Below are 19,535 nucleotides of genomic sequence, written 5' to 3'. Positions count from 1 at the left end.
TTCTAGGCTATATATTTTTCTTTACATTGAATTGTAACAGGTGCAACAGGACATTTATTTCCCCCTGACTTGGGATGCTCTCCAAGGTGCTGAAACGCACTTTGACAGACTAATACAAAATATGTCCTCACAATCAATTATAGCCTAATAATAATAATAAAACACAATTATTTTGAGAATTGATCTGAAATAAGCATACATTTATTTGGCAAGTTAATAACACATTTTCATGCATATTATACAAACACGTGATAGTAAGGAATGGAAAAACAGTCGATCATTTGGATTAATCCGAATTCAGGATATAATCAAACACATTCTCTAACATGCTGGACATACACATTGCATTTCCTTATTGTGTTATATAGGCCTAGCTATTTCTAGCATAATGCAAGGATGTATTTTTGTTATTTGCGATTTAACCAATATAGATAGAATACTCAAGTGCGAATTAGATCGTCTTCAAAGCCTGAGCTAATAGTTCTGGAACAGCACTCTTCCAATGTTATCCCTCTCAGCTGGTTACAGAAAATGACATCGGTTAACCTATCAATACTGTAGTGGCGGTGTTGGATTTCTAGAACATACTGAAAAGGGTATGATAAAATAATACTTCTCCTTGTTGGTGTTAACAAAAATCTAACGAAAAACTCACTCACTTATCGAATAATTCATTTAAAGTTAATACTTGTTTTATGTAACTTCATATTTACAATGAGTGACTAATTTCGATGTGCATTTTCATTGGCTAGTAGTATGTCTGTGTGATTCATTGAGCGAGTGCTCCTCTAATATTGACGACTAAAATGAAAATGTACTTAAAATGACTAGTGTCTGGGATGCAGTAGGTATTTATGAATAATTTATATAAAGATGAAGCAGAATGCATTAGATTTTATAATGGACAAGCACACAGATTATAAATACAAAGAGTATAATGGAAATCTACAAGATTGATGAAATGCATTGAGATTCTATCATTGCGCACGTCAGTATTGAAGGATGTCTCCAAAGTGGTCTCCTTACTCCATCTTCCGCAGGGCATTGCACAAGATCCCAATTTCCCCTAAAATAAAAGCAACATGATAACATTAGGTAGTTAATCTGTGGAAGATTAAGAAACATTAAATTCCAGTAGGAGTTGGGCATTCATACCGATATTGTATTGCATTAAACTGTTTTCAATTTGTAAAAGGCAAGACAAAAATAAATCCTAGTGTGGTCTTCTATAGCTCAGTTGGTAGATCATGGTGCTTGCAATGCCAGAGTACTGGGTTTGATTCCCAGGACCACCCTTATGTAAAATGTATGCCTGCATGACTGTAAGCCGCTTTGAATAAAATTGTACGCTAAATAGCATATACTCCACACAGTGTATATAAATGACAATTGGTAGAAAATCTCATTTGAATCCATTTCCAATAGTACTTGATGTTGGTATTTGCATAAGGGGTTATTGAGAAGTTAGTTTTATGAGGACTCCATAGAAATGTCACACACCACTGATGTTGTCAGCCAGGTTTCTCAGCTGCTGGGTGTTATCCAAGACTTCAATGCTTTGGGTGTACGCGTTGTAGCGCACTGAGAAAGGCCTGGGGATGGTGTCGGCAAATTTCCTGTATAAAGAGTCATAACATAGGACTTTCAATTGAAAATGTAAACGTATATATTACGATATAAAGATCCAGAGTTCCGAAGCAATTACAGTGAATGAATGTGACATAATAAACGTTTAATATTGTACAGATGTTAAATATTACCTGACTCTCTCTTTGGCGTCATCAAAGCTCTCTGCAACAAAGTAAACGGGTTGGAACTCAGTGATTGGGTACTTCTGGAGGCTGGTCTTTGCAGGGTCAAATGGTTGAATCTTGGGCTTGTCTGTCAAAGAGTACTGTAAAACAATTAAAAACAGTCAAATGTTATTCCAGAGTTTGACTCCAACTCTAATCCCCACTTATGGGAGATGCACCACTGTCATGGGAGATGCACCACTGTCATGAATCAATCTACAATGAGCAGAATCCAGGTTACAAGTCCTCATTTGGTGTTTTGAGGTCACGGACCACTAGCATTGTGCAATTCCTCAATGACATTCTGTGCGCCTAGGTAGCAGTAAACAGGAAGTGCAGTGTGAATGGCATCCTGCTGTGATATGACTCAGCTAACTGCTCATCCTCTGATGACAATATCTGATGTAACTGGTGACTTAAGATATGAATTCGGTCTCTGCCCCCTACTTCTCCAGTGAACCACTAACCCACTCCTCACCAGTTTCCCCCAGTGACACATTTAGCCTGAGCCCTGGGTGGACCACTAACAAACTGATTGACAGCTGTATCGCATTAGTGGAAACCAAGATTGGTATCAGGGCAGGTCTGACGGTTTTGACTAGTGGAAGTTACTTTTCGTAGCAGGTTAGGAGAACTTACCTGGCAGGTTTGGAGAATTAGGTTAAGATTAGAACTGTCCCTGACATATCTAGCTACAACCAGGTCTGCCCTGAGAACAGTCTTCAATTTGACTAATGCGATGCTGCTGACTGACAGCCCACTGGGCTACCTCATAGGGATTTGTTTATATTAGAACTGCAGAAAGGAGGCCTGCGTACGTGGGCATAAAAACAGGCCATGAAAGACACCCTCGCAAAAATAGCCACATGGCTAAATGGCAACCAAATCAAATTTTATTTGTCACATACACATGGTTAGCAGATGTTAATGTGAGTGTAGCGAAATGTTTGTGCTTCTAGTTCCAACAATGCAGTAATAACCAACGAGTAATCTAACCTCACAATTTCACAACAACTACCTTATACACACACAAGTGTAAAGGAATGAAGAATATGTACATAAAAATATGAGTGATGGTACAGAATGGCATAGGCAAGATGCAGTAGATGGTGGTATCGGGTACAGTATATACATATGAGATGAGTAATGTAGGGTATGTAAACATTATATGAAGTGGCAATGTTTAAAGTGGCTAGTGATACATTTTTCATAAATTTTTACATTATTAAAGTGGCTGGAGTTGAGTCAGTGTGTTGGCAGTAGCCACTCACTGTTAGTGGTGGCTGTTTAACAGTCTGATGGCCTTGAGATTGAAGCTGTTTTTCAGTCTCTCGGTCCCTGCTTTGATGCACCTGTACTGACCTCGCCTTCTGGATGATAGCGGGGTGAACAGGCAGTGGCTCAGGTGGTTGTTGATCCTTATGGCCTTCCTGTGACATCGGGTGGTGTAGGTGTCCTGGAGGGCAGGTAGTTTGCCCTCGGTGATGTGTTGTGCAGACCTCATTACCCTTTGGAGAGCCTTACAGTTGTGGGTGGAGCAGTTGCCGTACCAGGCGGTAATATAGCCCGACAGGATGCTCTCGATTGTGCATCTGTAAAGTTTGTGTGCTTTTGGTGACAAGCCAAATTTCTTCAGCCTACTGAGGTTGAAGAGGCGCCTCTGCGCCTTCTTCACCACGCTGTCTGTGTGGGTGGATCAATTCAGTTTGTCCGTGATGTGTACGCCAAGGAACTTAACTTACTACCTTCTCCACTACTGTCCCGTCAATGTGGATAGGGGGGTGCACCCTCTGCTGTTTCCTGAAGTCCACAATCATCTCCTTTGTTTTGTTGACGTTGAGTGTGGGGTTATTTTCCTGACACCACATTCAGAGGGCCCTCACCTCCTCCCTGTAGGCCGTCTCGTCGTTGTTGGTAATCAAGCCTACCACTGTAGTGTCATCTGCTAACTTGATGATTGAGTTGGAGGCGTGCATTGCCACGCAGTTGTGGGTGAACAGGCAGTACAGGAGAGGTCTCAGAACGCACCCTTGTGGGGCCCCAGTGTTGAGGATCAGCGGGGTGGAGATGTTGTTACCTACCTTCACCACCTGGGGGCGGCCCGTCAGGAAGTCCAGTACCCCGTTGCACAGGGCGGGGTCGAGACCCAGGATCTCGAGCTTGATGACGAGTTTGGAGGGTACTGTGGTGTTAAATGCTGAGCTGTAGTCGATGAACTGCATTCTCACAAAGGTATTCCTCTTGTCCAGATGGGTTAGGGCAGTGTGCAGTGTGGTTGCGATTGCATCGTCTGTTGACCTATTGGGGCGGTAAGCAAATTGGAGTGGGTCTAGGGTGTCAGGTAGGGTGGAGGTGAAATGGTCCTTGACTAGTCTCTCAAAACACTTCATGATGACGGAAGTGAGTGCTACGGGGCGGTAGTCGTTTAGCTCAGTTACCTTAGCTTTCTTGAGAACAGGAACAATGGTGTCCCTCTTGAAGCATGTGGGAACAGCAGACTGGGATAAGGATTGATTGGACATGTCCGTACACACACCAGCCAGCTGGTCTGCGCATGCTCTGAGGATGCTGCTGGGGATGTCGTCTGGGCCTGCAGCCTTGCGAGGGTTAACACGTTTAAATATTTTACTCACGTCGTCTGAAGTGAAGAAGAGTCCGCAGGTTTTGGTAGTGGGCCGTGTCAGTGGCACTGTATTGTCCTCAAAGCGAGTAAAGAAGTTTTTTAGTCTGTCTGGGAGCAAGACATCCTGGTCCGCGACTGGGCTGGTTTTCGTTTTGTAATCCGTGATTGACTGTAGACCCTGCCACATATCTCTTGTGTCTGAGCCGTTGAATTGCGACTCTACTTTGTCTCTACTGACGCTTAGCTTGTTTGATTGCCTTGCAGAGGGAATAGCTACACTGTTTGTATTCGGTCATGTTTCCGGTCACCTTGCCCTGACTAAAAGCAGTGGTTTGCGCTTTCAGTTTCGCGCAAATGCTGCCATCAATCTACTGTTTCTGGTTTGGGAATATTTTAATAGTTGCTGTGGGTACGACATCGCCGATGCACTTGCTAATAAACTTGCTCACAGAATCAGCATATTCGTCAATGTTGTTGTTTGACGCAATGCGGAACATATCCCAGTCCACGTGATCGAAGCAATCTTGAAGCATGGAATCAGATTGGCCGGACCAGCGTTGAACAGACCTCAGTGCGGGAGCTTCCTATTTTAGTTTCTGTCTATAGGCTGGAAGCAACAAAATGGAGTCGTGGTCAGCTTTTCCGAAAGGAGGGCGGGGGAGGGTCTTATATGCGTTGCGGAAGTTAGAATAACAATGATCCAGGGTTTTACCAGCCCTGGTTGCACAATCGATATGCTGATAGAATTTAGGGAGTCTTGTTTTCAGATTAGTCTTGTTCTAATCCCCAGCTACAATGAATGCAGCCTCAGGATATGTGGTTTCCAGTTTACATAGAGTCAAATGAAGTTTGTTCAGGGCCATCGATGTGTCTGCTTGGGGGGGAATATATACGGCTGTGATTATAATCGAAGAGAATTCTCTTGGTAGATAATGCGGTCGACATTTGATTGTGAGGAATTCTAAGTCAGGTGAACAGAATGTTGTTATGATCACACCACGTCTCGTTAATCATAAGACATACCCCCCGCCCTTCTTCTTACCAGAAAGATGCTTGTTTCTGTCAGCGCGATGCATGAAGAAACCAGCTGGATGTACCGACTCCGATAGCGTGTCTCGAGTGATCCATGTTTCCGTGAAGCAAAGAACGTTAGTCTCTTATGTCTCTCTGGAATGCTACCCTTGCTCGGATTTCATCTACCTTGTTGTCAAGAGACTGGACATTGGTGAGTAGTATGCTCGGGAGCAGTGCGCGATGTGCCGGTCTCCGGAGCCTGACCAGAAGACTGCTTCGTCTGCCCCTTTTACGGCGTCGTTGCTTTGGTTCGCCGGCTGGGATCCGATCCATTGTCCTGGGTGGTGGGCAAAACTGAGGATCTGCTTCGGGAAAGTCGTATTCCTGGTCGTAATGATGGTGAGTTGACGTTGCTCTTATATCCTATAGTTCCTCCCGACTGTATGTAATAAAACCTAAGATTACCTGGGGTCCCAAGGTAAGAAATAACACGTAAAAAAACAAAATACTAGATAGTTTCCTAGGAACGCGAAGCGAGGCGGCCATCTCTGTCGGCGCCAGAATTGTTCTGTTGTGAAGATGCCCAACATGTGACCACTATGGCTGCTTCTAGCATCTATTTGTCATTGTAAGTCGCTCTGGAAGGTGTAAATGTAATGTAAATACCTGCAGCTCTCCAAATGATGAGAGAAGGCCAGCTCCATAGGCCTTGATCTCAGATCCCTGCTTGCAGAGGCCAAACTCCACTGTGAACCAATAGACCTGTGGACAGGCAGACACAAGGGCTCATCACACATTCAATATTGTTTTGCCTTCCTCTGGTATCAGGAGTCGTCTCACAACATCAACTACAGCCGTCCGAGATACTTACAGTAGCAAGCCTCTCAATGTACTCGTCGGGGGCACCCAGGGAAGCCAGACCGATTTCCTGTTCAGAATGGCGTCAAATAAATCATGTTATTGTCCATACAGTTGAAGTCGGAAGTTTACATACACCTTAGCCAAATACATTTTAAACTCAGTTACACAATTCCTGACATTTAATCCTAGTAAAAATTCCCTGTCTTAGGTCAGTTAGAATCACCACCTTATTATAAGAATGTGAAATGTCAGTATAATAGTAGTATATTAGTAGCAATAGTTATTTATTTCAGCTTTTATTTCTTTCATCACATTCCCAGTGTGTCAGAACTTTACATACACTCAATTAGTATTTGGTACCATTGCCTTTAAATTGTTTAACTTGGGTCAAATGTTTCAGGTAGCCTTCCATACGCTTCCCACAATAAGTTGGGTGAATTTTGGCCCATTTCTACTGACAGAGCTGGTGTAACTGAGTCAGATTTGCAGGCCTACTTGCTTGCATACGCTTTTTCAGTTCTACCCACAAATTGTCTATAGGATTGAGGTCAGGGCTTTGTTATGGCCACTCCAATACCTTGACATTGTTGCCCTTAAGCCATTTTGCCACAACTTTGGAAGTATGCTTGGGGTCATTGTCCATTTGGAAGACCCATTTGCGACCAAGCTTTAACTTCCTGACTGATGTCTTGAGATGTTGCTTCAATATATCCACATAATTATCCTTCCTCATGATGCCATCTATTTTGTGAAGTGCACCAGTCCCTCCTGCAGCAAAGCACCCCCACAACATGATGCTGCCACCCCCGTGCTTCATGGTTGGGATGGTGTTCTTCGACTTGCAAGCCTCCCCCTTTTTCCTTCAAACATAACGATGGTCATTATGGCCAAACAGTTCTATTTTTGTTTCATCAGACCAGATGACATTTCTCCAAAAAGTACGATTTTTGTTCTCATGTGCAGTTGCAAACCATAGTCTGGCTTTTTTTATGGCGGTTTTGGAGCAGTGACTTCTTCCTTGCTGAGCGGCCTTTAAGGTTATGTCAATATAGGACTCGTTTTACTGTGGATAAAGATGCTTTTGCTCCCAAGGATGAACCAGAATTGTGGAGGTCCACCATTTCTTTTCTGAGGTCTTGGCTGATTTCTTTTGATTTTCCTATGATGTCAAGCAAAGAGGCACTGAGTTTGAAGGTAGGCCTTGAAATACATCCACAGGTACACCTCCAATTGACTCAAATGATGTCAATTAGCCTACCAGAAGCTTCTAAAGCCATGACATCATTTTCTGGAATTTTCCAAGCTATTTATTTAAAGGCACAGTCATTTGAGTGTATGTAAACTTCTGACCCACTGGAATTGTGATACAGTGAAATAATCTGTCTGTAAACAATTGTTGGAAAAACTACTTGTGTCATGCACAAAGTAGATGTCCTAACAGACTTGCAAAAACTATAGTTTGTTTACAAGAAATGTGTGGAGTGGTTGAAAAACGAGTTTTAATGACTCCAACCTAAGTGTATGTAAACTTCTGACTTCAACTGTATCTGCTTCAGGATATTGTGCTGTAACACAGATGAAAGCGTTCTACAGGAGTAAAACCAATATTAGAGAAAAACTGACACATGCAGTACAGTTGCATGGCATTCTCCTCAATCCTCTTCAACATTATGACTAGCATGACTGTGTTTGAAGCTGATCTTTAAAGTGGTGCCCTTTTTCACGCCAACGATAAGTTCTCTGAAGTTATGATACCAGCAGGGGTTAAAGAAAGTTAATGTCCTCTTGTGTTCTTTACCTGTGAGAATTGGGCAAAGGTGGGGTCAGCAAACAGAGGAACATGGCCCAGGAGTTCATGGCAGATATCCCTGTGGAGAGATGTAAGTCAATGACTGTAGAACATATTCAACTGGTCCCAAGGTGGGGTGTGATACCTATATAAAGGCACGGACACAACAGTGGCGTTTGCCGGCCGAAAATACTTAACAGGGTGCCGTAATTTGCAAACCGAGTACCAACCGATTCTATATGTGTGGAAACAGGCGAAAATTATGAAAATCAGACGGTCCATAAAACATACCATGGCAATGTTATGTTTTTGATGTTTTTCCCCCTTAAAATGATGAGGGTGACACTTACGGCTCAGGTGTGTACATGGGCTTGGATTGGTGCCGGATGTACTGTGTAGAGTGGAAGACTCGGAAGGCCAGACCAGCCAGGAAATCCCGAGAGGAGAGCAGGCCAGCCACTGGGCGCAGCCGAAAACCTGTGCACGCTAAAACAGAGAGGAGGGGAGGGTACCATGTCAGTGTATGTGGGACGCTGATAGAAGCAGAGGAAGTGGGGCACTTGGGCACGATCGGTTGTCTTTACACTGCAGGTAGCGTGAGATGTCCTCCAGCTGGGGGATGTTGTCCTGCCTATAGCCGCAGTACTGCTCCAGCAGGGGGAACACACGGTTGTGCTCGCGGCAGGCGTGCGTGGGGTACAGAGTCTTCAGCTCATTGAACACTGTGCTCCATGTGGCCTTCTCCTCTGCTGTGTACTCCACCTTGGGAATGACCTGGCCACTGAAACAGAGAGACACACTGTTGTTAAAACACACTTGTGTGTAATATGTTATTCTATACACAGACACACAGTCCCTATTTGGTGAGGGAGGATGGATGGGGGGGATCAGTGAGTGGATTCACTTCATTATTCTACCAAGGTCCCACTGCTATGTAAATGTGAGCTTCCTGTGAGGGCGTTTTCATTGGGGCTGGCGCTCTTTGTAGTTCCTAGGAATAATGAAGTCTCAATTATGCGAACAAAGCTAGAGGCTTCAAATCCACCACTGCCCCCTCTGTAATTTGTCCCTTTTTGTTTGTGGTCATTTTCAATAAAAGGCCAAGCGGGGACTGAAATGAGGCTGGAGGAGAGGGACATAGATCACTTCTAGTAGGTTCTAGAAGCTAGAACCCAAGAGAAAAAGTTCTAGAGCCCAAGAGAAAAAGTATTCTAGTCTGGATGGATGGATAGTTACTGTCTGTAGCTGTAGGCAATGTCGGCAAACTCCTTCCTCCTGGTTCTGTACACTGGGTCTGTGAAGCCCTGGAGTGAACGACAGAAGTAATCAATGTTAGATCTCATTTATGATCACTGCCTGGCCCTGTATATAGTGTGTAAATCCTCAGCTAGGACTACTTGGACTCTTTGACAGCATCATACTCTCCCACTCTGCTGAGAGCCCTGGCTGGAAACACATATTCAAATGAGGCCTTTGTAGAATGTATGCTGCTCATGAGGAATACATTTCACTTTAAAGGCGGTGGCAAAAGGGAGCAATTATCTATAATTATAGGGGCTCAATTAAAGCAATGACATCAATTTGGGGCCCTAGAGAGTTTCCATTAGAATAGATAGCAGAGTGGGGACTCATCACGATTTGAGTCTTTCATAAAACACACGTGTGGGTGCACATGCACACACACATGTACCTACGTATGTACACGCACACACACACAAATCAAATGAAATAGTAATTGTCACACGCTTCGTATAACAAGTGTGACCTAACAGTGAAATGTTAACTTACAGGCCCTTCCCAACAATGCAGATACACATACAATACAAAGCAGACACCCAGTACACAGTGTGTAGGATGTAAACAGACAGTAATAAATGGTTGATCCTTACAGGGTGATCAGAATCCAGCTCAGATCCGTAGCTCAGAATCTGGTTGGCAAAGCGATCCAAGTCCTGGATGTCATTGGGGAACCATGGAACTGTGGGACGGGGGAATCTCCTCATTACCCAGTTCAGGTGAATGTGACAAATAGATATATACATGGCCAAAACAGACCAGAGTAAAACCAGTCGAAACAGTGGTTTCATAACTTCTTGAGATGTAGAAAACTACAATTTAGTCATATTTACAATTGTCTGTAGTATATCTGCCTTGTGTTCAATGTCCAGTTCCAAAATGTAAATTGATTGAAACAAGTGAAGCCCAAATTAATATTGATGTGGATGGCTTTGTGGGGGATTTGCCTGCAGGGTGCTTTGTATTGGGATAGAACACTATCCAGTAACCATGTTGACAGTGAACAGAGCACCAGAGGAGGTCACCCATTGGCTCATTTATGACAGTTAGAAGTACTGGACGTCGACCATTAATCTAAATCGAGGCCGTGTGGTCCAGCCTGAGGCTAGGAGAACAATGGGACTCCACCAAACTCCTCTCAAAACCGCCTGTCTCCATCTCAGACCATAAATATCTCTAATATCCACCAATCACACATTAACCTGTCGCCCTGTCCAGTAGACGATAGGGCTAGGCAGAGGGGGTTTGGTGGTGGCCCTGTCTATCTGTCCGGGATGAGCGATGACCCTGTTCGGGTTTCCCTCCTCTGGGTCTGTGATAGAGTCAGTCTGTTCTGTGACAGTCGGTGACACTGGGCTCCTCTGTTTGCAGCCAGGCCAGTTGGTGCCCAGTAACTAAACTAATGTCATTGTGGAAACAACTAATAAAGGAGGCTGGATGTGAGGGACAGGCCATCCGTCTCCGCGGCGACGCTCATCACCTCATTAGACAGTCTGGCTGGTGGCCTGCTAAAGCGCCACCCAAAGTTCAGATCATGTGACACACACACACAGGCTTTATCTACTTCCCCCTTCTCCCTCCTAGACACAAATATATCATCATATAATTATTGTTAAGTACACTTAAAATAATGATTTAATAGTCATGATTTTAATCAGTCATGGTTTTTAAAACTTTCAGTCATGGTTTCTAATATGTTATATGCATATCTAGATTGATAATATCTTTCCATATACATACACTCATTCACACCAGGATTAGGATGAATTCCATTTCAACTCTAGTCAATTCAAAAAGTTATTCTGTATTCCAAATATTCCTAATGAAAAAGCGTTGCCGAGAGTTGGAATTAACCCCAATCCTGATACACACACCTGTGTCCTTCTGTTTGTTGCGTGAGAGCTCGTGCACGTGGCCACTGATCTCGGTGCGCAGGCCGTCGATGACCTCGTCCAGGGACTTGGAGTAGCTGGTGTCCACGCTGATGAAGAACTCAAACTCCTGGTTGTTCAGTCGCGACGGGCGAGACTCGATGTGCATCAGGTTGATGCCCTTCTCCTGTTGAGTCAGAGACAGAGGAGAAGCCATGTAGCTCTGTAAATTCTGTGTGATAGCTGGGTGGTTCATTCCTGCTATTAGATCTTGTAAATCACTTTATTTCTTTGGTTATTTTGTTTTGTATATTTACTTTAAAAGCATTATTTAAAAGTTAGGTTACATCTTTGAAAAACTAGTTTAAAAACCTGTGATTCAACTCATGACGATCCAGCACTGGAAATACTGTGTGTGGACTTAGCATACCACTAGAGGGCGCCAAGTGCACATCCAAACAGTGGTCATTTGACAGGCTTTGTGGAGTCGACCATGCCCTTAGGACAGAACAGTACACCACTAAACAATCACCCAGATAATTAACTGTGGGCTGGATGTTATAGAACCGACTAGAGCCAGGACGTGAGCTGTGGTAGCATTTGAAAGGGCTTGCACAACAACAATATGAATCTGCTGTTGTTTCAACATCCAACAGCATTTAGTTACAAAACAACGCTCCAAAATATGCCCCCCGCCCAGTTAATGTGGACCCAGGGCCTCTATGGGTCGTTTGGGTAGATTTGTGTACTTCCTAGGGATGTCGCTATGCTCCTGGTGACTTTTGAAGAGGAATGAATGTCTACCACAAGGCCTCGTGTGAGTGACATTAATCCTTCCCGTGCCCTGTATGGGCTAAGGCCTTGGTCCGGTCATGACAAGCTTACTGATGCTAGGAATTAACTCCTCACATGTCATCCAACCCACATCACATGGGCTGGTGTTTCAGAGGGATAAACAGGGAGTTAGTGAGATGTAGCTGGGGACTGGAACTGCATAGGAGGACTTCTTGACTCCAAATGAATACTGTAAATGTACATGGGTATGAATGATGCTGATTATGCAGCTGGTAATATGGATATATGGAGCAAATGTAAAAGATTCCTTTGTATTCGGTCCTTCCTACTTGAGCTGTCATTTTCAGTTTCTCACATTCAAATGATGATGGTTTCTACTTGGATGCCTTCGATGTTTCACTCCACATACATAAAGCCATATGGGAACATTGTATTCCTAAACCATGCATATGATCCTGTCTTCCCACTGATGACTGAGAGGTGCTCTACAGGGCGGGGTGCCAACTGATGTTGATGGTTTTCAGGGTAACGTGACCTGTTTTTATAGAAAAGGAGGGTGTGGATGCTGGAAAGTGATTGGACTAAAACTTGGTCTGATGGTGGATAGGTTTTGGGTTTTACAGGGAGATGGGGGCGGAGTAGGGGGTGGATCTGGGGAATGAGAGCTCATAGGTGCAGAGGAGCTTCTCATGTTTACATTGGAAGATACTTATTGATCTCACACATCTCCACAAACACGCATTAAGAATTTTTATTTTAATCTGTAGGGGAGAGTGGGGTAAGTTGAGCTGTTATTTACATTCAGCATCACAACATCAAGGGAAATATAGTATTCTTTCTAACAAAGATATCTACATATATTTCAGGATGGTGTGTGTCCCTGGAAATAATCAGAATTCATAACAGTTCTGAAAACGGCTTGCCCCCCCCCCCCCCCCCCCCACACAAAAAAAAAGTGGTCTCTTGGCACAACTTACCCTGGGCAGGTTGAAAATAGGGACAGGGTGAGTGGGTGATGGGAATGGAAGGTCAAAGTTTAATTCATGGAATGGGGATGTGGTATATTGTATATTTAAATGTATGCCTACTTTCAGATATAGATCTCTCTGTACAAAATCACTAACCCTTCCATTTCTTGACTAGTTGTCTGGGACAGGGATGTTGTTTCCATGTACCAATTCGTAGGCAAGTTCTTTTGAGGCGATTAGGCCCATGAAACTGTTCTGCGAAATTCTTGATATGTTTATCAAGCTCAGCCTCCATGTCAATCAGATAAGACCTCGTGTGCCTCTGCTACTCTGTCATAGCCTCTCTTTCACAAGGAACATGTTAGTTTTCTTTTCTTGTCAATGTACCTCTTCAGTGTCATTCAGTCTATTGTCATTCAGTCTATTGTCATTCAGTCTATTTTCTTCATCCATTGCTGTTGATCGAATGGACTTCCCCTCTCTCACTCCGTTGGCTGCTCTCTCAAGAACCTCAAGGGGGCTAGCTAGACCCCTGATTGTTTTGCATTTGTATACACGGGACATGAGCATGTCTGCTCTGTAACAATACAAATGCAATATCTTGAGTTCATATGCATGACCTATTGCGGGCATATTATGCATACAACTGACCAACTTGAATCATTTGTATGGAGAATGGTAACCATTGGCTCTACTTATCCTATGTCCATTTTCTCAACTTACTCCAAGGCAAACATTTTGTCTAAATTAGCCAACATAGCTACAAGGATGAACTTTCAAGCTAGGTTTAGAACCTCGTGTGAAGTTTATAGAGACCCCAACTGATGTATAAAACCATCTACTTTGGTTTCGATTCAAGCATCATGAAACGTATAGCACACTAAATTAATTTATTTTCAGTTTTTTGGACCTAACTTGCCACTTTTTCCATGTGGTTTCTTCCTTCACAAGACTCCATGAAATGATGACCTCTTCCTAAATATTTGGTCAGATGATTAATTGTGTGGTTTCTTAGAAACAAGGGGTGGCTCAACTAACCCTTTGACACAACTTACCCCGCTCTCCCCTACAAGTGAGGCACAAGACAATCCAATTCTGTTTTGACCACTAGGACATTAAACTTTGATAGCACTTCATCGTCGAAGGTGAAACAATGGATGTGCTGCTGAACAGTCCTGACTGGGTGCTACGAAGTACACAGTCGTTTAAGTCAACACAAAATAAAAAAAACAATGCACCTTGGTACAGGGTCAACTGTTGCTGGTGGCAACAACACAACATGGTTAAATGAATGGAGTAGCCATAACTGGTGACCATTTTGGGGTCGGATGGGTGTCTTCCAGTCTGTTTGACTATTTCAAAAACAGAAACCTCAGCCTGCATTGTGGATCAAAGAGTGGCCTGGAACGATTGTGTCCACAGCTGCTCCCGTTGATATCTAAGATAAATATGTCATCACACTAACAGTTACCATAGAGCCGTAAATCTACACTGTCAGGCTTACATCCCCTCAACTCTAAATTCAGTAACCTACATTAACAACATTGGCTACTAATACATTGGGCAACCAGCACATTGGACAAAGACGTCAGATCAACAACCACATTTTGGTTAATATTTGATTGAGTCAACAAACTCAAAATATTTCAAATAGACCAAACCTTGAACCCTGGTTGAAAGGTCTTGGGTTAAAGTGACACAGCAATGTTCAATATGTATGTGTTAAGACAGCTACAGCATCATCCATGATGGTGCAATGGTATCATTTTGATTCCGAAATAACAAGGAAACAATGTTGACAAACACTTTTTGCCCAGAGGTAGAGGGAACCTACTGCACCAACCTAAAGCCTGGGACTTGAATGATACATTATGTACCTCCAACTCCTTCACACCCTGCTGGAAACTCTCCACTAACATTTGGCTAGTTAAATGTTCATGTAAATTCTGCCCCAGGGAAATGTCCAGTATTCATACTTCATAGGGGTGCAGTAGTTACCGTACAGTGCATTTACTGGTAGCATCTAATGGTGGAGCATTATTTTCCATGACCTTGGCCTCTGTTGCAGGAGCCTGCATAGAGATTTAACCAACTTGTCTATATGTATGAGAGAGCCTGTTTCAATCGGACACAGAGCTGTACACATTAAAATACAGCAGGCTCTAGGGTAGGATATACTCCTACTGGGGGGAGCTATGTACTGTATTCAGTCAGACACGGGTTCTTTACCGAGGCAGGTACCCGGATGCAGGAGGATGGTCAGTAACCTCGAACATCTGGAGCTAACTGGAAACATGCTGTCTTATGAAGCGTGTTTGGTTGCGTACCTTGTAAATTCTTACATGGCTGGAGAAAAGGGAAACGAGGGAAGGTCTGGCTAACTCAGTGTGAAGCCCTGGCTGTCTCTTTAAATTGGTCCCCTGGACTGACAAATGGCAGCTAGTAAACCTGTCTGATCTTTTAGTCTCTCTGATTTTTATGGGCATGATCGTTACCTCCCTAAAGTTGCTAGTGATAAATGGTCCCGTGGAGCTCATTGGTAGAGCATGGCGCTTGCAACATCAGGGTTGTGGGTTGGATTCCCACAGGAAACCAATATGAAAGCATGTATGAAAATCTATTCCCTCGCTACTGTAAAAGGCTCTGGATTAGAGTGTCTGCTGAATGACTCCAATGTAAAAAAATAACTGTCCTCCTGAAGGAGTGACGAAGCCGTTTTCCTGGTCCAGGACACAGCTGTGAAGTTGACTCTCTGAAGATACTGTGGATTAGTCTTTTTCCATCTGTTTTATTCATATTTGGTACGCATGGTATGACATGGATAAAAACACCTGATCGTTTGCTTATAGCCTGTTGTTGTGCTTGTACTGAACAACAGCCTCATACTCACCTCTCTTTCTCTCCTACAGAAACTATTTCAACATCTAGCTTTTAAAGTTAAATACAGATTAAATCAATAATAATAAAGCTATTTCAGGTTTTACAGCTATTTTAGCTTTTACAGCTTTTTCAGCTTTTACAGCTTTTTCAGCTTTTACAGCTTTTACAGCTATTTCAGCTTTTACAGCTATTTAAGCATTTACAGCTATTTCAGCTATTTCAGCTTTTACAGCTTTTACAGCTATTTCAGCTTTTTCAGCTTTTACAGCTATTTCAGCTTTTACAGCTATTTAAGCTTTTACAGCTTTTGCAGCTTTTACAGCTTTTGCAGCTTTTACAGCTATTCCAGCTTTTACAGCTATTTCAGCTATTTCAGCTTTTACAGCTTTTACAGCTATTTCAGCTTTTTCAGCTTTTACAGCTTTTTCAGCTTTTACAGCTTTTACAGCTTTTACAGCTATTTCAGCTATTTCAGCTTTTTACAGCTTTTACAGCTTTTACAGCTATTTCAGCTATTTCAGCTTTTTACAGCTTTTACAGCTATTTCAGCTATTTCAGCTTTTTACAGCTTTTGCAGCTTTTACAGCTATTACTGCTTTCACAGCTTTTTCAGCTATTACTGCTTTCAGCTTTTAATTTCTTTTTTTTTTAGCTTTCCAGGTTTTTTACTTCTTATTTGTCCTTGACCCATGACTCATTGGACCCATGACTCATTGGACAAACACATCAGAGCATTTCAGAATAAAGATTGAACACTACTTTGCATGTGTGTGACTACAGTACATTACTGCACATGTAAGATTGTTTGTTTTTACTGTGTACATTCATGTTCACGGTTATGTTGAGTGATTTACCTCAAACAGCCTGAGGGCTTTGGCCAGCGCCCCAACCTCCTCCTTCAGGGAGAAGAAGCAGGACAGCACCCCCGCCTTGGCACTGGTCTCTTCCTCCAGGTACATGGAGCCTTTCCTCTGCAACCAGACAAGACTCACAGCAATTTGACTTATGACCCCCGGGGCTGGACCTTACCACTGCACACATTCCGTGGCGTGGTGACCCTTGGCATTACCTCAACTACACGGCTATTTCTCTTCCTTTATGCCCTCTCACTCTTTCGCTCTCTGATTAGCCGAACCGCAAACACGTCGCCCACTCCCTAATGACTGAGCCTCCACAATCTGACCCACAAACCTGATTGGAATCCAGGTAGATCAAACAGTTGAACAAATATGCATTATATCATTAGGATTGTGTTAATTTAATCCATGAATGAAAGTATCACTCACAATGAAAAATCATGTTTGGTGTTTGTGTGTGGGCTGTGGTTATAGAACCCAGGTTATTTTGCGTATTCTAAAAGACTTACCTCTTAAAGCGCAAAGCTTTCACACCTTTCCCCTCTGACCTTTTGTAGTAATGACCCCTGACACCATCTCATCCAAATCGACTATTTATCTCTACTCAGCACAAATACCTCGACGTCCACAATTCCTTGAACTTCGCTGTTTATTGGGATTCTATCCATTTAGAATCTCCACAGTCCATTATTGTGATGAATTAACAAACAATAAACATTTTATCATTACCTCTCAAGCAAAAGCTGATGTTAAACTGTGCACCCCTTTTCGAGATCAGATTAAAAACATCTATACATATATTTATCACACACATTCCTGCATGGATTCATAGTCACTGACCTTTTAACATGATTCACAATGACTATGAGATGTTTACAATAGTCTAGTCTGTGTTGCCATTCCGCCGACTAGAAAATTCCATCCACAGTGAACAACATACAGTAGCTGGACAATGAACAACATAGCTGCCATTCTAATAGCCGTTTCACCAAATGACACTGTGACTTTATACAATAGCACGTTTTAAAGGGGGTTTGTCCAATGCCAAATATACCTGTTCCCTTCCCTATCTCGTGACATGGAATTTACTGCACAATAATAATGATATGGCTATATTAAATGAATAGAATCATAAAACCCTCAGTTATCATCATTCTAGTATTATAAGTCAATACGTTTATAAATTTATATTACTCATTCAACATTATAACATATTGTCATCACCATTATATTATTAGTGAAAAACAAGTTCATAAATGTATGTTCTTAAACATTTAATATGATTGTTTACACTATATTTTATGTTTAATATTGCTTACCTCTTTGCCATTGTCCGGTGTGGGATAGTCCCCGTTAATATTTTTGTATGCCGCGTCCATCCTCCAGTCTTCTCGTTGCGCAGGTATGTAACTACCGATGCTGAATGTGTGTGCTTTGGTCGAATTTGTTTGAGCAGCTCAAGTTCAACTTCAGCCATTCATCTTGTCCCACCTGACACCACACCCCCTTATGGTTTGTATCCCTGTCACGCGAATGAGTATAGCCCTATGGAGCCATGACGTTATGAAACTGCTATATTGGCACATTTTGTTCTTTGCTATATTGGCACACCTGGTTCTTATTGTCTAGCGCTGGGGTAGAGGTGGCTGAGTAAATGTTCAGAATCAACGTTTCGTAACCATAACCAAGCCTCCACCCACAGGACTTCCCTGCGATGTAACAGATGAATATGACTTAGGTATATTGATGAAGAGGATGGTCAATGCATTCCTATACTGTGGCGCATGCTCATAATTGGACATTAGACCACCATAATGACCCTAAAATCAATAAAGTTGTGTAGCTGCTACTCATATAGGCTACGTTATGACAGTAAACGACGCAACTTGTATCGGTCAAAAGTTTGTTGCAGTTTTTTTTTAGGTATTTTGTGTTATGAATGTTTTGGGGTCGGTTTTGCTTGCTTGGCCCCTCTTACCAGCATCCAGTGGTGTGATGGTGCTCCTAAAAGCCACAAGGTGGCGCCGAACAACCGGTTAAAACAGGTTGTAGCTGATGTTCAATACAGCGCCACTTCAGCGGCCTGCCTACATGACGTCCCTCTATAAAAACAAACGGAGAGTTGTAAATTACTTTTCAAAATAAAAACTGTTTGATTCTGAGTGTCTTATAGGAAGGACTAAGCCATATAGGAATACTGTATTTTTTTGTGTCACGTGCCAGGGCAACATACCTGTCAACTGGTGAATAAGCCGTAAGTATTTTACATTTCACATGACTCTAATTTAAAATGTTAAAACAGCTATTTAAATAAATTGTCATACAGCTCCATCCTTTCTGCTGGTGTTCAACGAACACAGTAAGGCAATAGGCCTAGACATGTAGGCCTATCAATAATGTACCCAGAATTCTCCTCTACAACAACAATGAAGGTGGGCCTATCAATAATATACCCAGAATTCTCCTCTACAACAATGAAGGTGGGCCTATCAATAATATACCCATAATTCTCCTCTACAACAATGAAGATAGGCCTATCAATAATATACCCAGAATTCTCCTCTACAACAATGAAGGTAGGCCTATCAATAATATACCCAGAATTCTCCTCTACAACATTGAAGATAGGCCTATCAATAATATACCCAGAATTCTCCTCTACAACAATGAAGGTAGGCCTATCAATAATATACCCAGAATTCTCCTCTACGACAATGAAGGTAGGCCTATCAATAATATACCCAGAATTCGCCTCTACGACAATGAAGGTAGGCCTATCAATAATATA

At 42.6% G+C, this 19,535-nt stretch overlaps 1 protein-coding gene across 1 annotated transcript; it reads right to left on the bottom strand.

Moving 5' to 3' along the window:
- Window positions 1-190: 190 nt before the first annotated feature.
- Window positions 191-18,284, bottom strand: LOC110500049 (phenylalanine-4-hydroxylase). The gene is made up of 13 exons (XM_021577165.2): window positions 18,067-18,284; window positions 16,745-16,861; window positions 11,251-11,434; window positions 9,970-10,058; window positions 9,317-9,384; window positions 8,665-8,861; window positions 8,431-8,566; window positions 8,090-8,159; window positions 6,302-6,358; window positions 6,097-6,192; window positions 1,761-1,894; window positions 1,501-1,616; window positions 191-1,066 (listed from the first exon to the last, which is right to left on the bottom strand). Exons 1-13 carry the CDS (start codon window positions 18,124-18,126, stop codon window positions 1,023-1,025), a joined length of 1,368 nt encoding a protein of 455 aa, XP_021432840.2. The 5' UTR covers window positions 18,127-18,284; the 3' UTR covers window positions 191-1,022.
- Between the last annotated feature and the right edge of the window lie 1,251 nt (window positions 18,285-19,535).

Source organism: Oncorhynchus mykiss, chromosome 21, assembly GCF_013265735.2.
Source record: "Oncorhynchus mykiss isolate Arlee chromosome 21, USDA_OmykA_1.1, whole genome shotgun sequence".
NCBI lineage: Eukaryota > Metazoa > Chordata > Actinopteri > Salmoniformes > Salmonidae > Oncorhynchus > Oncorhynchus mykiss.
This window is presented reverse-complemented; position numbering and strand designations above follow the sequence as displayed.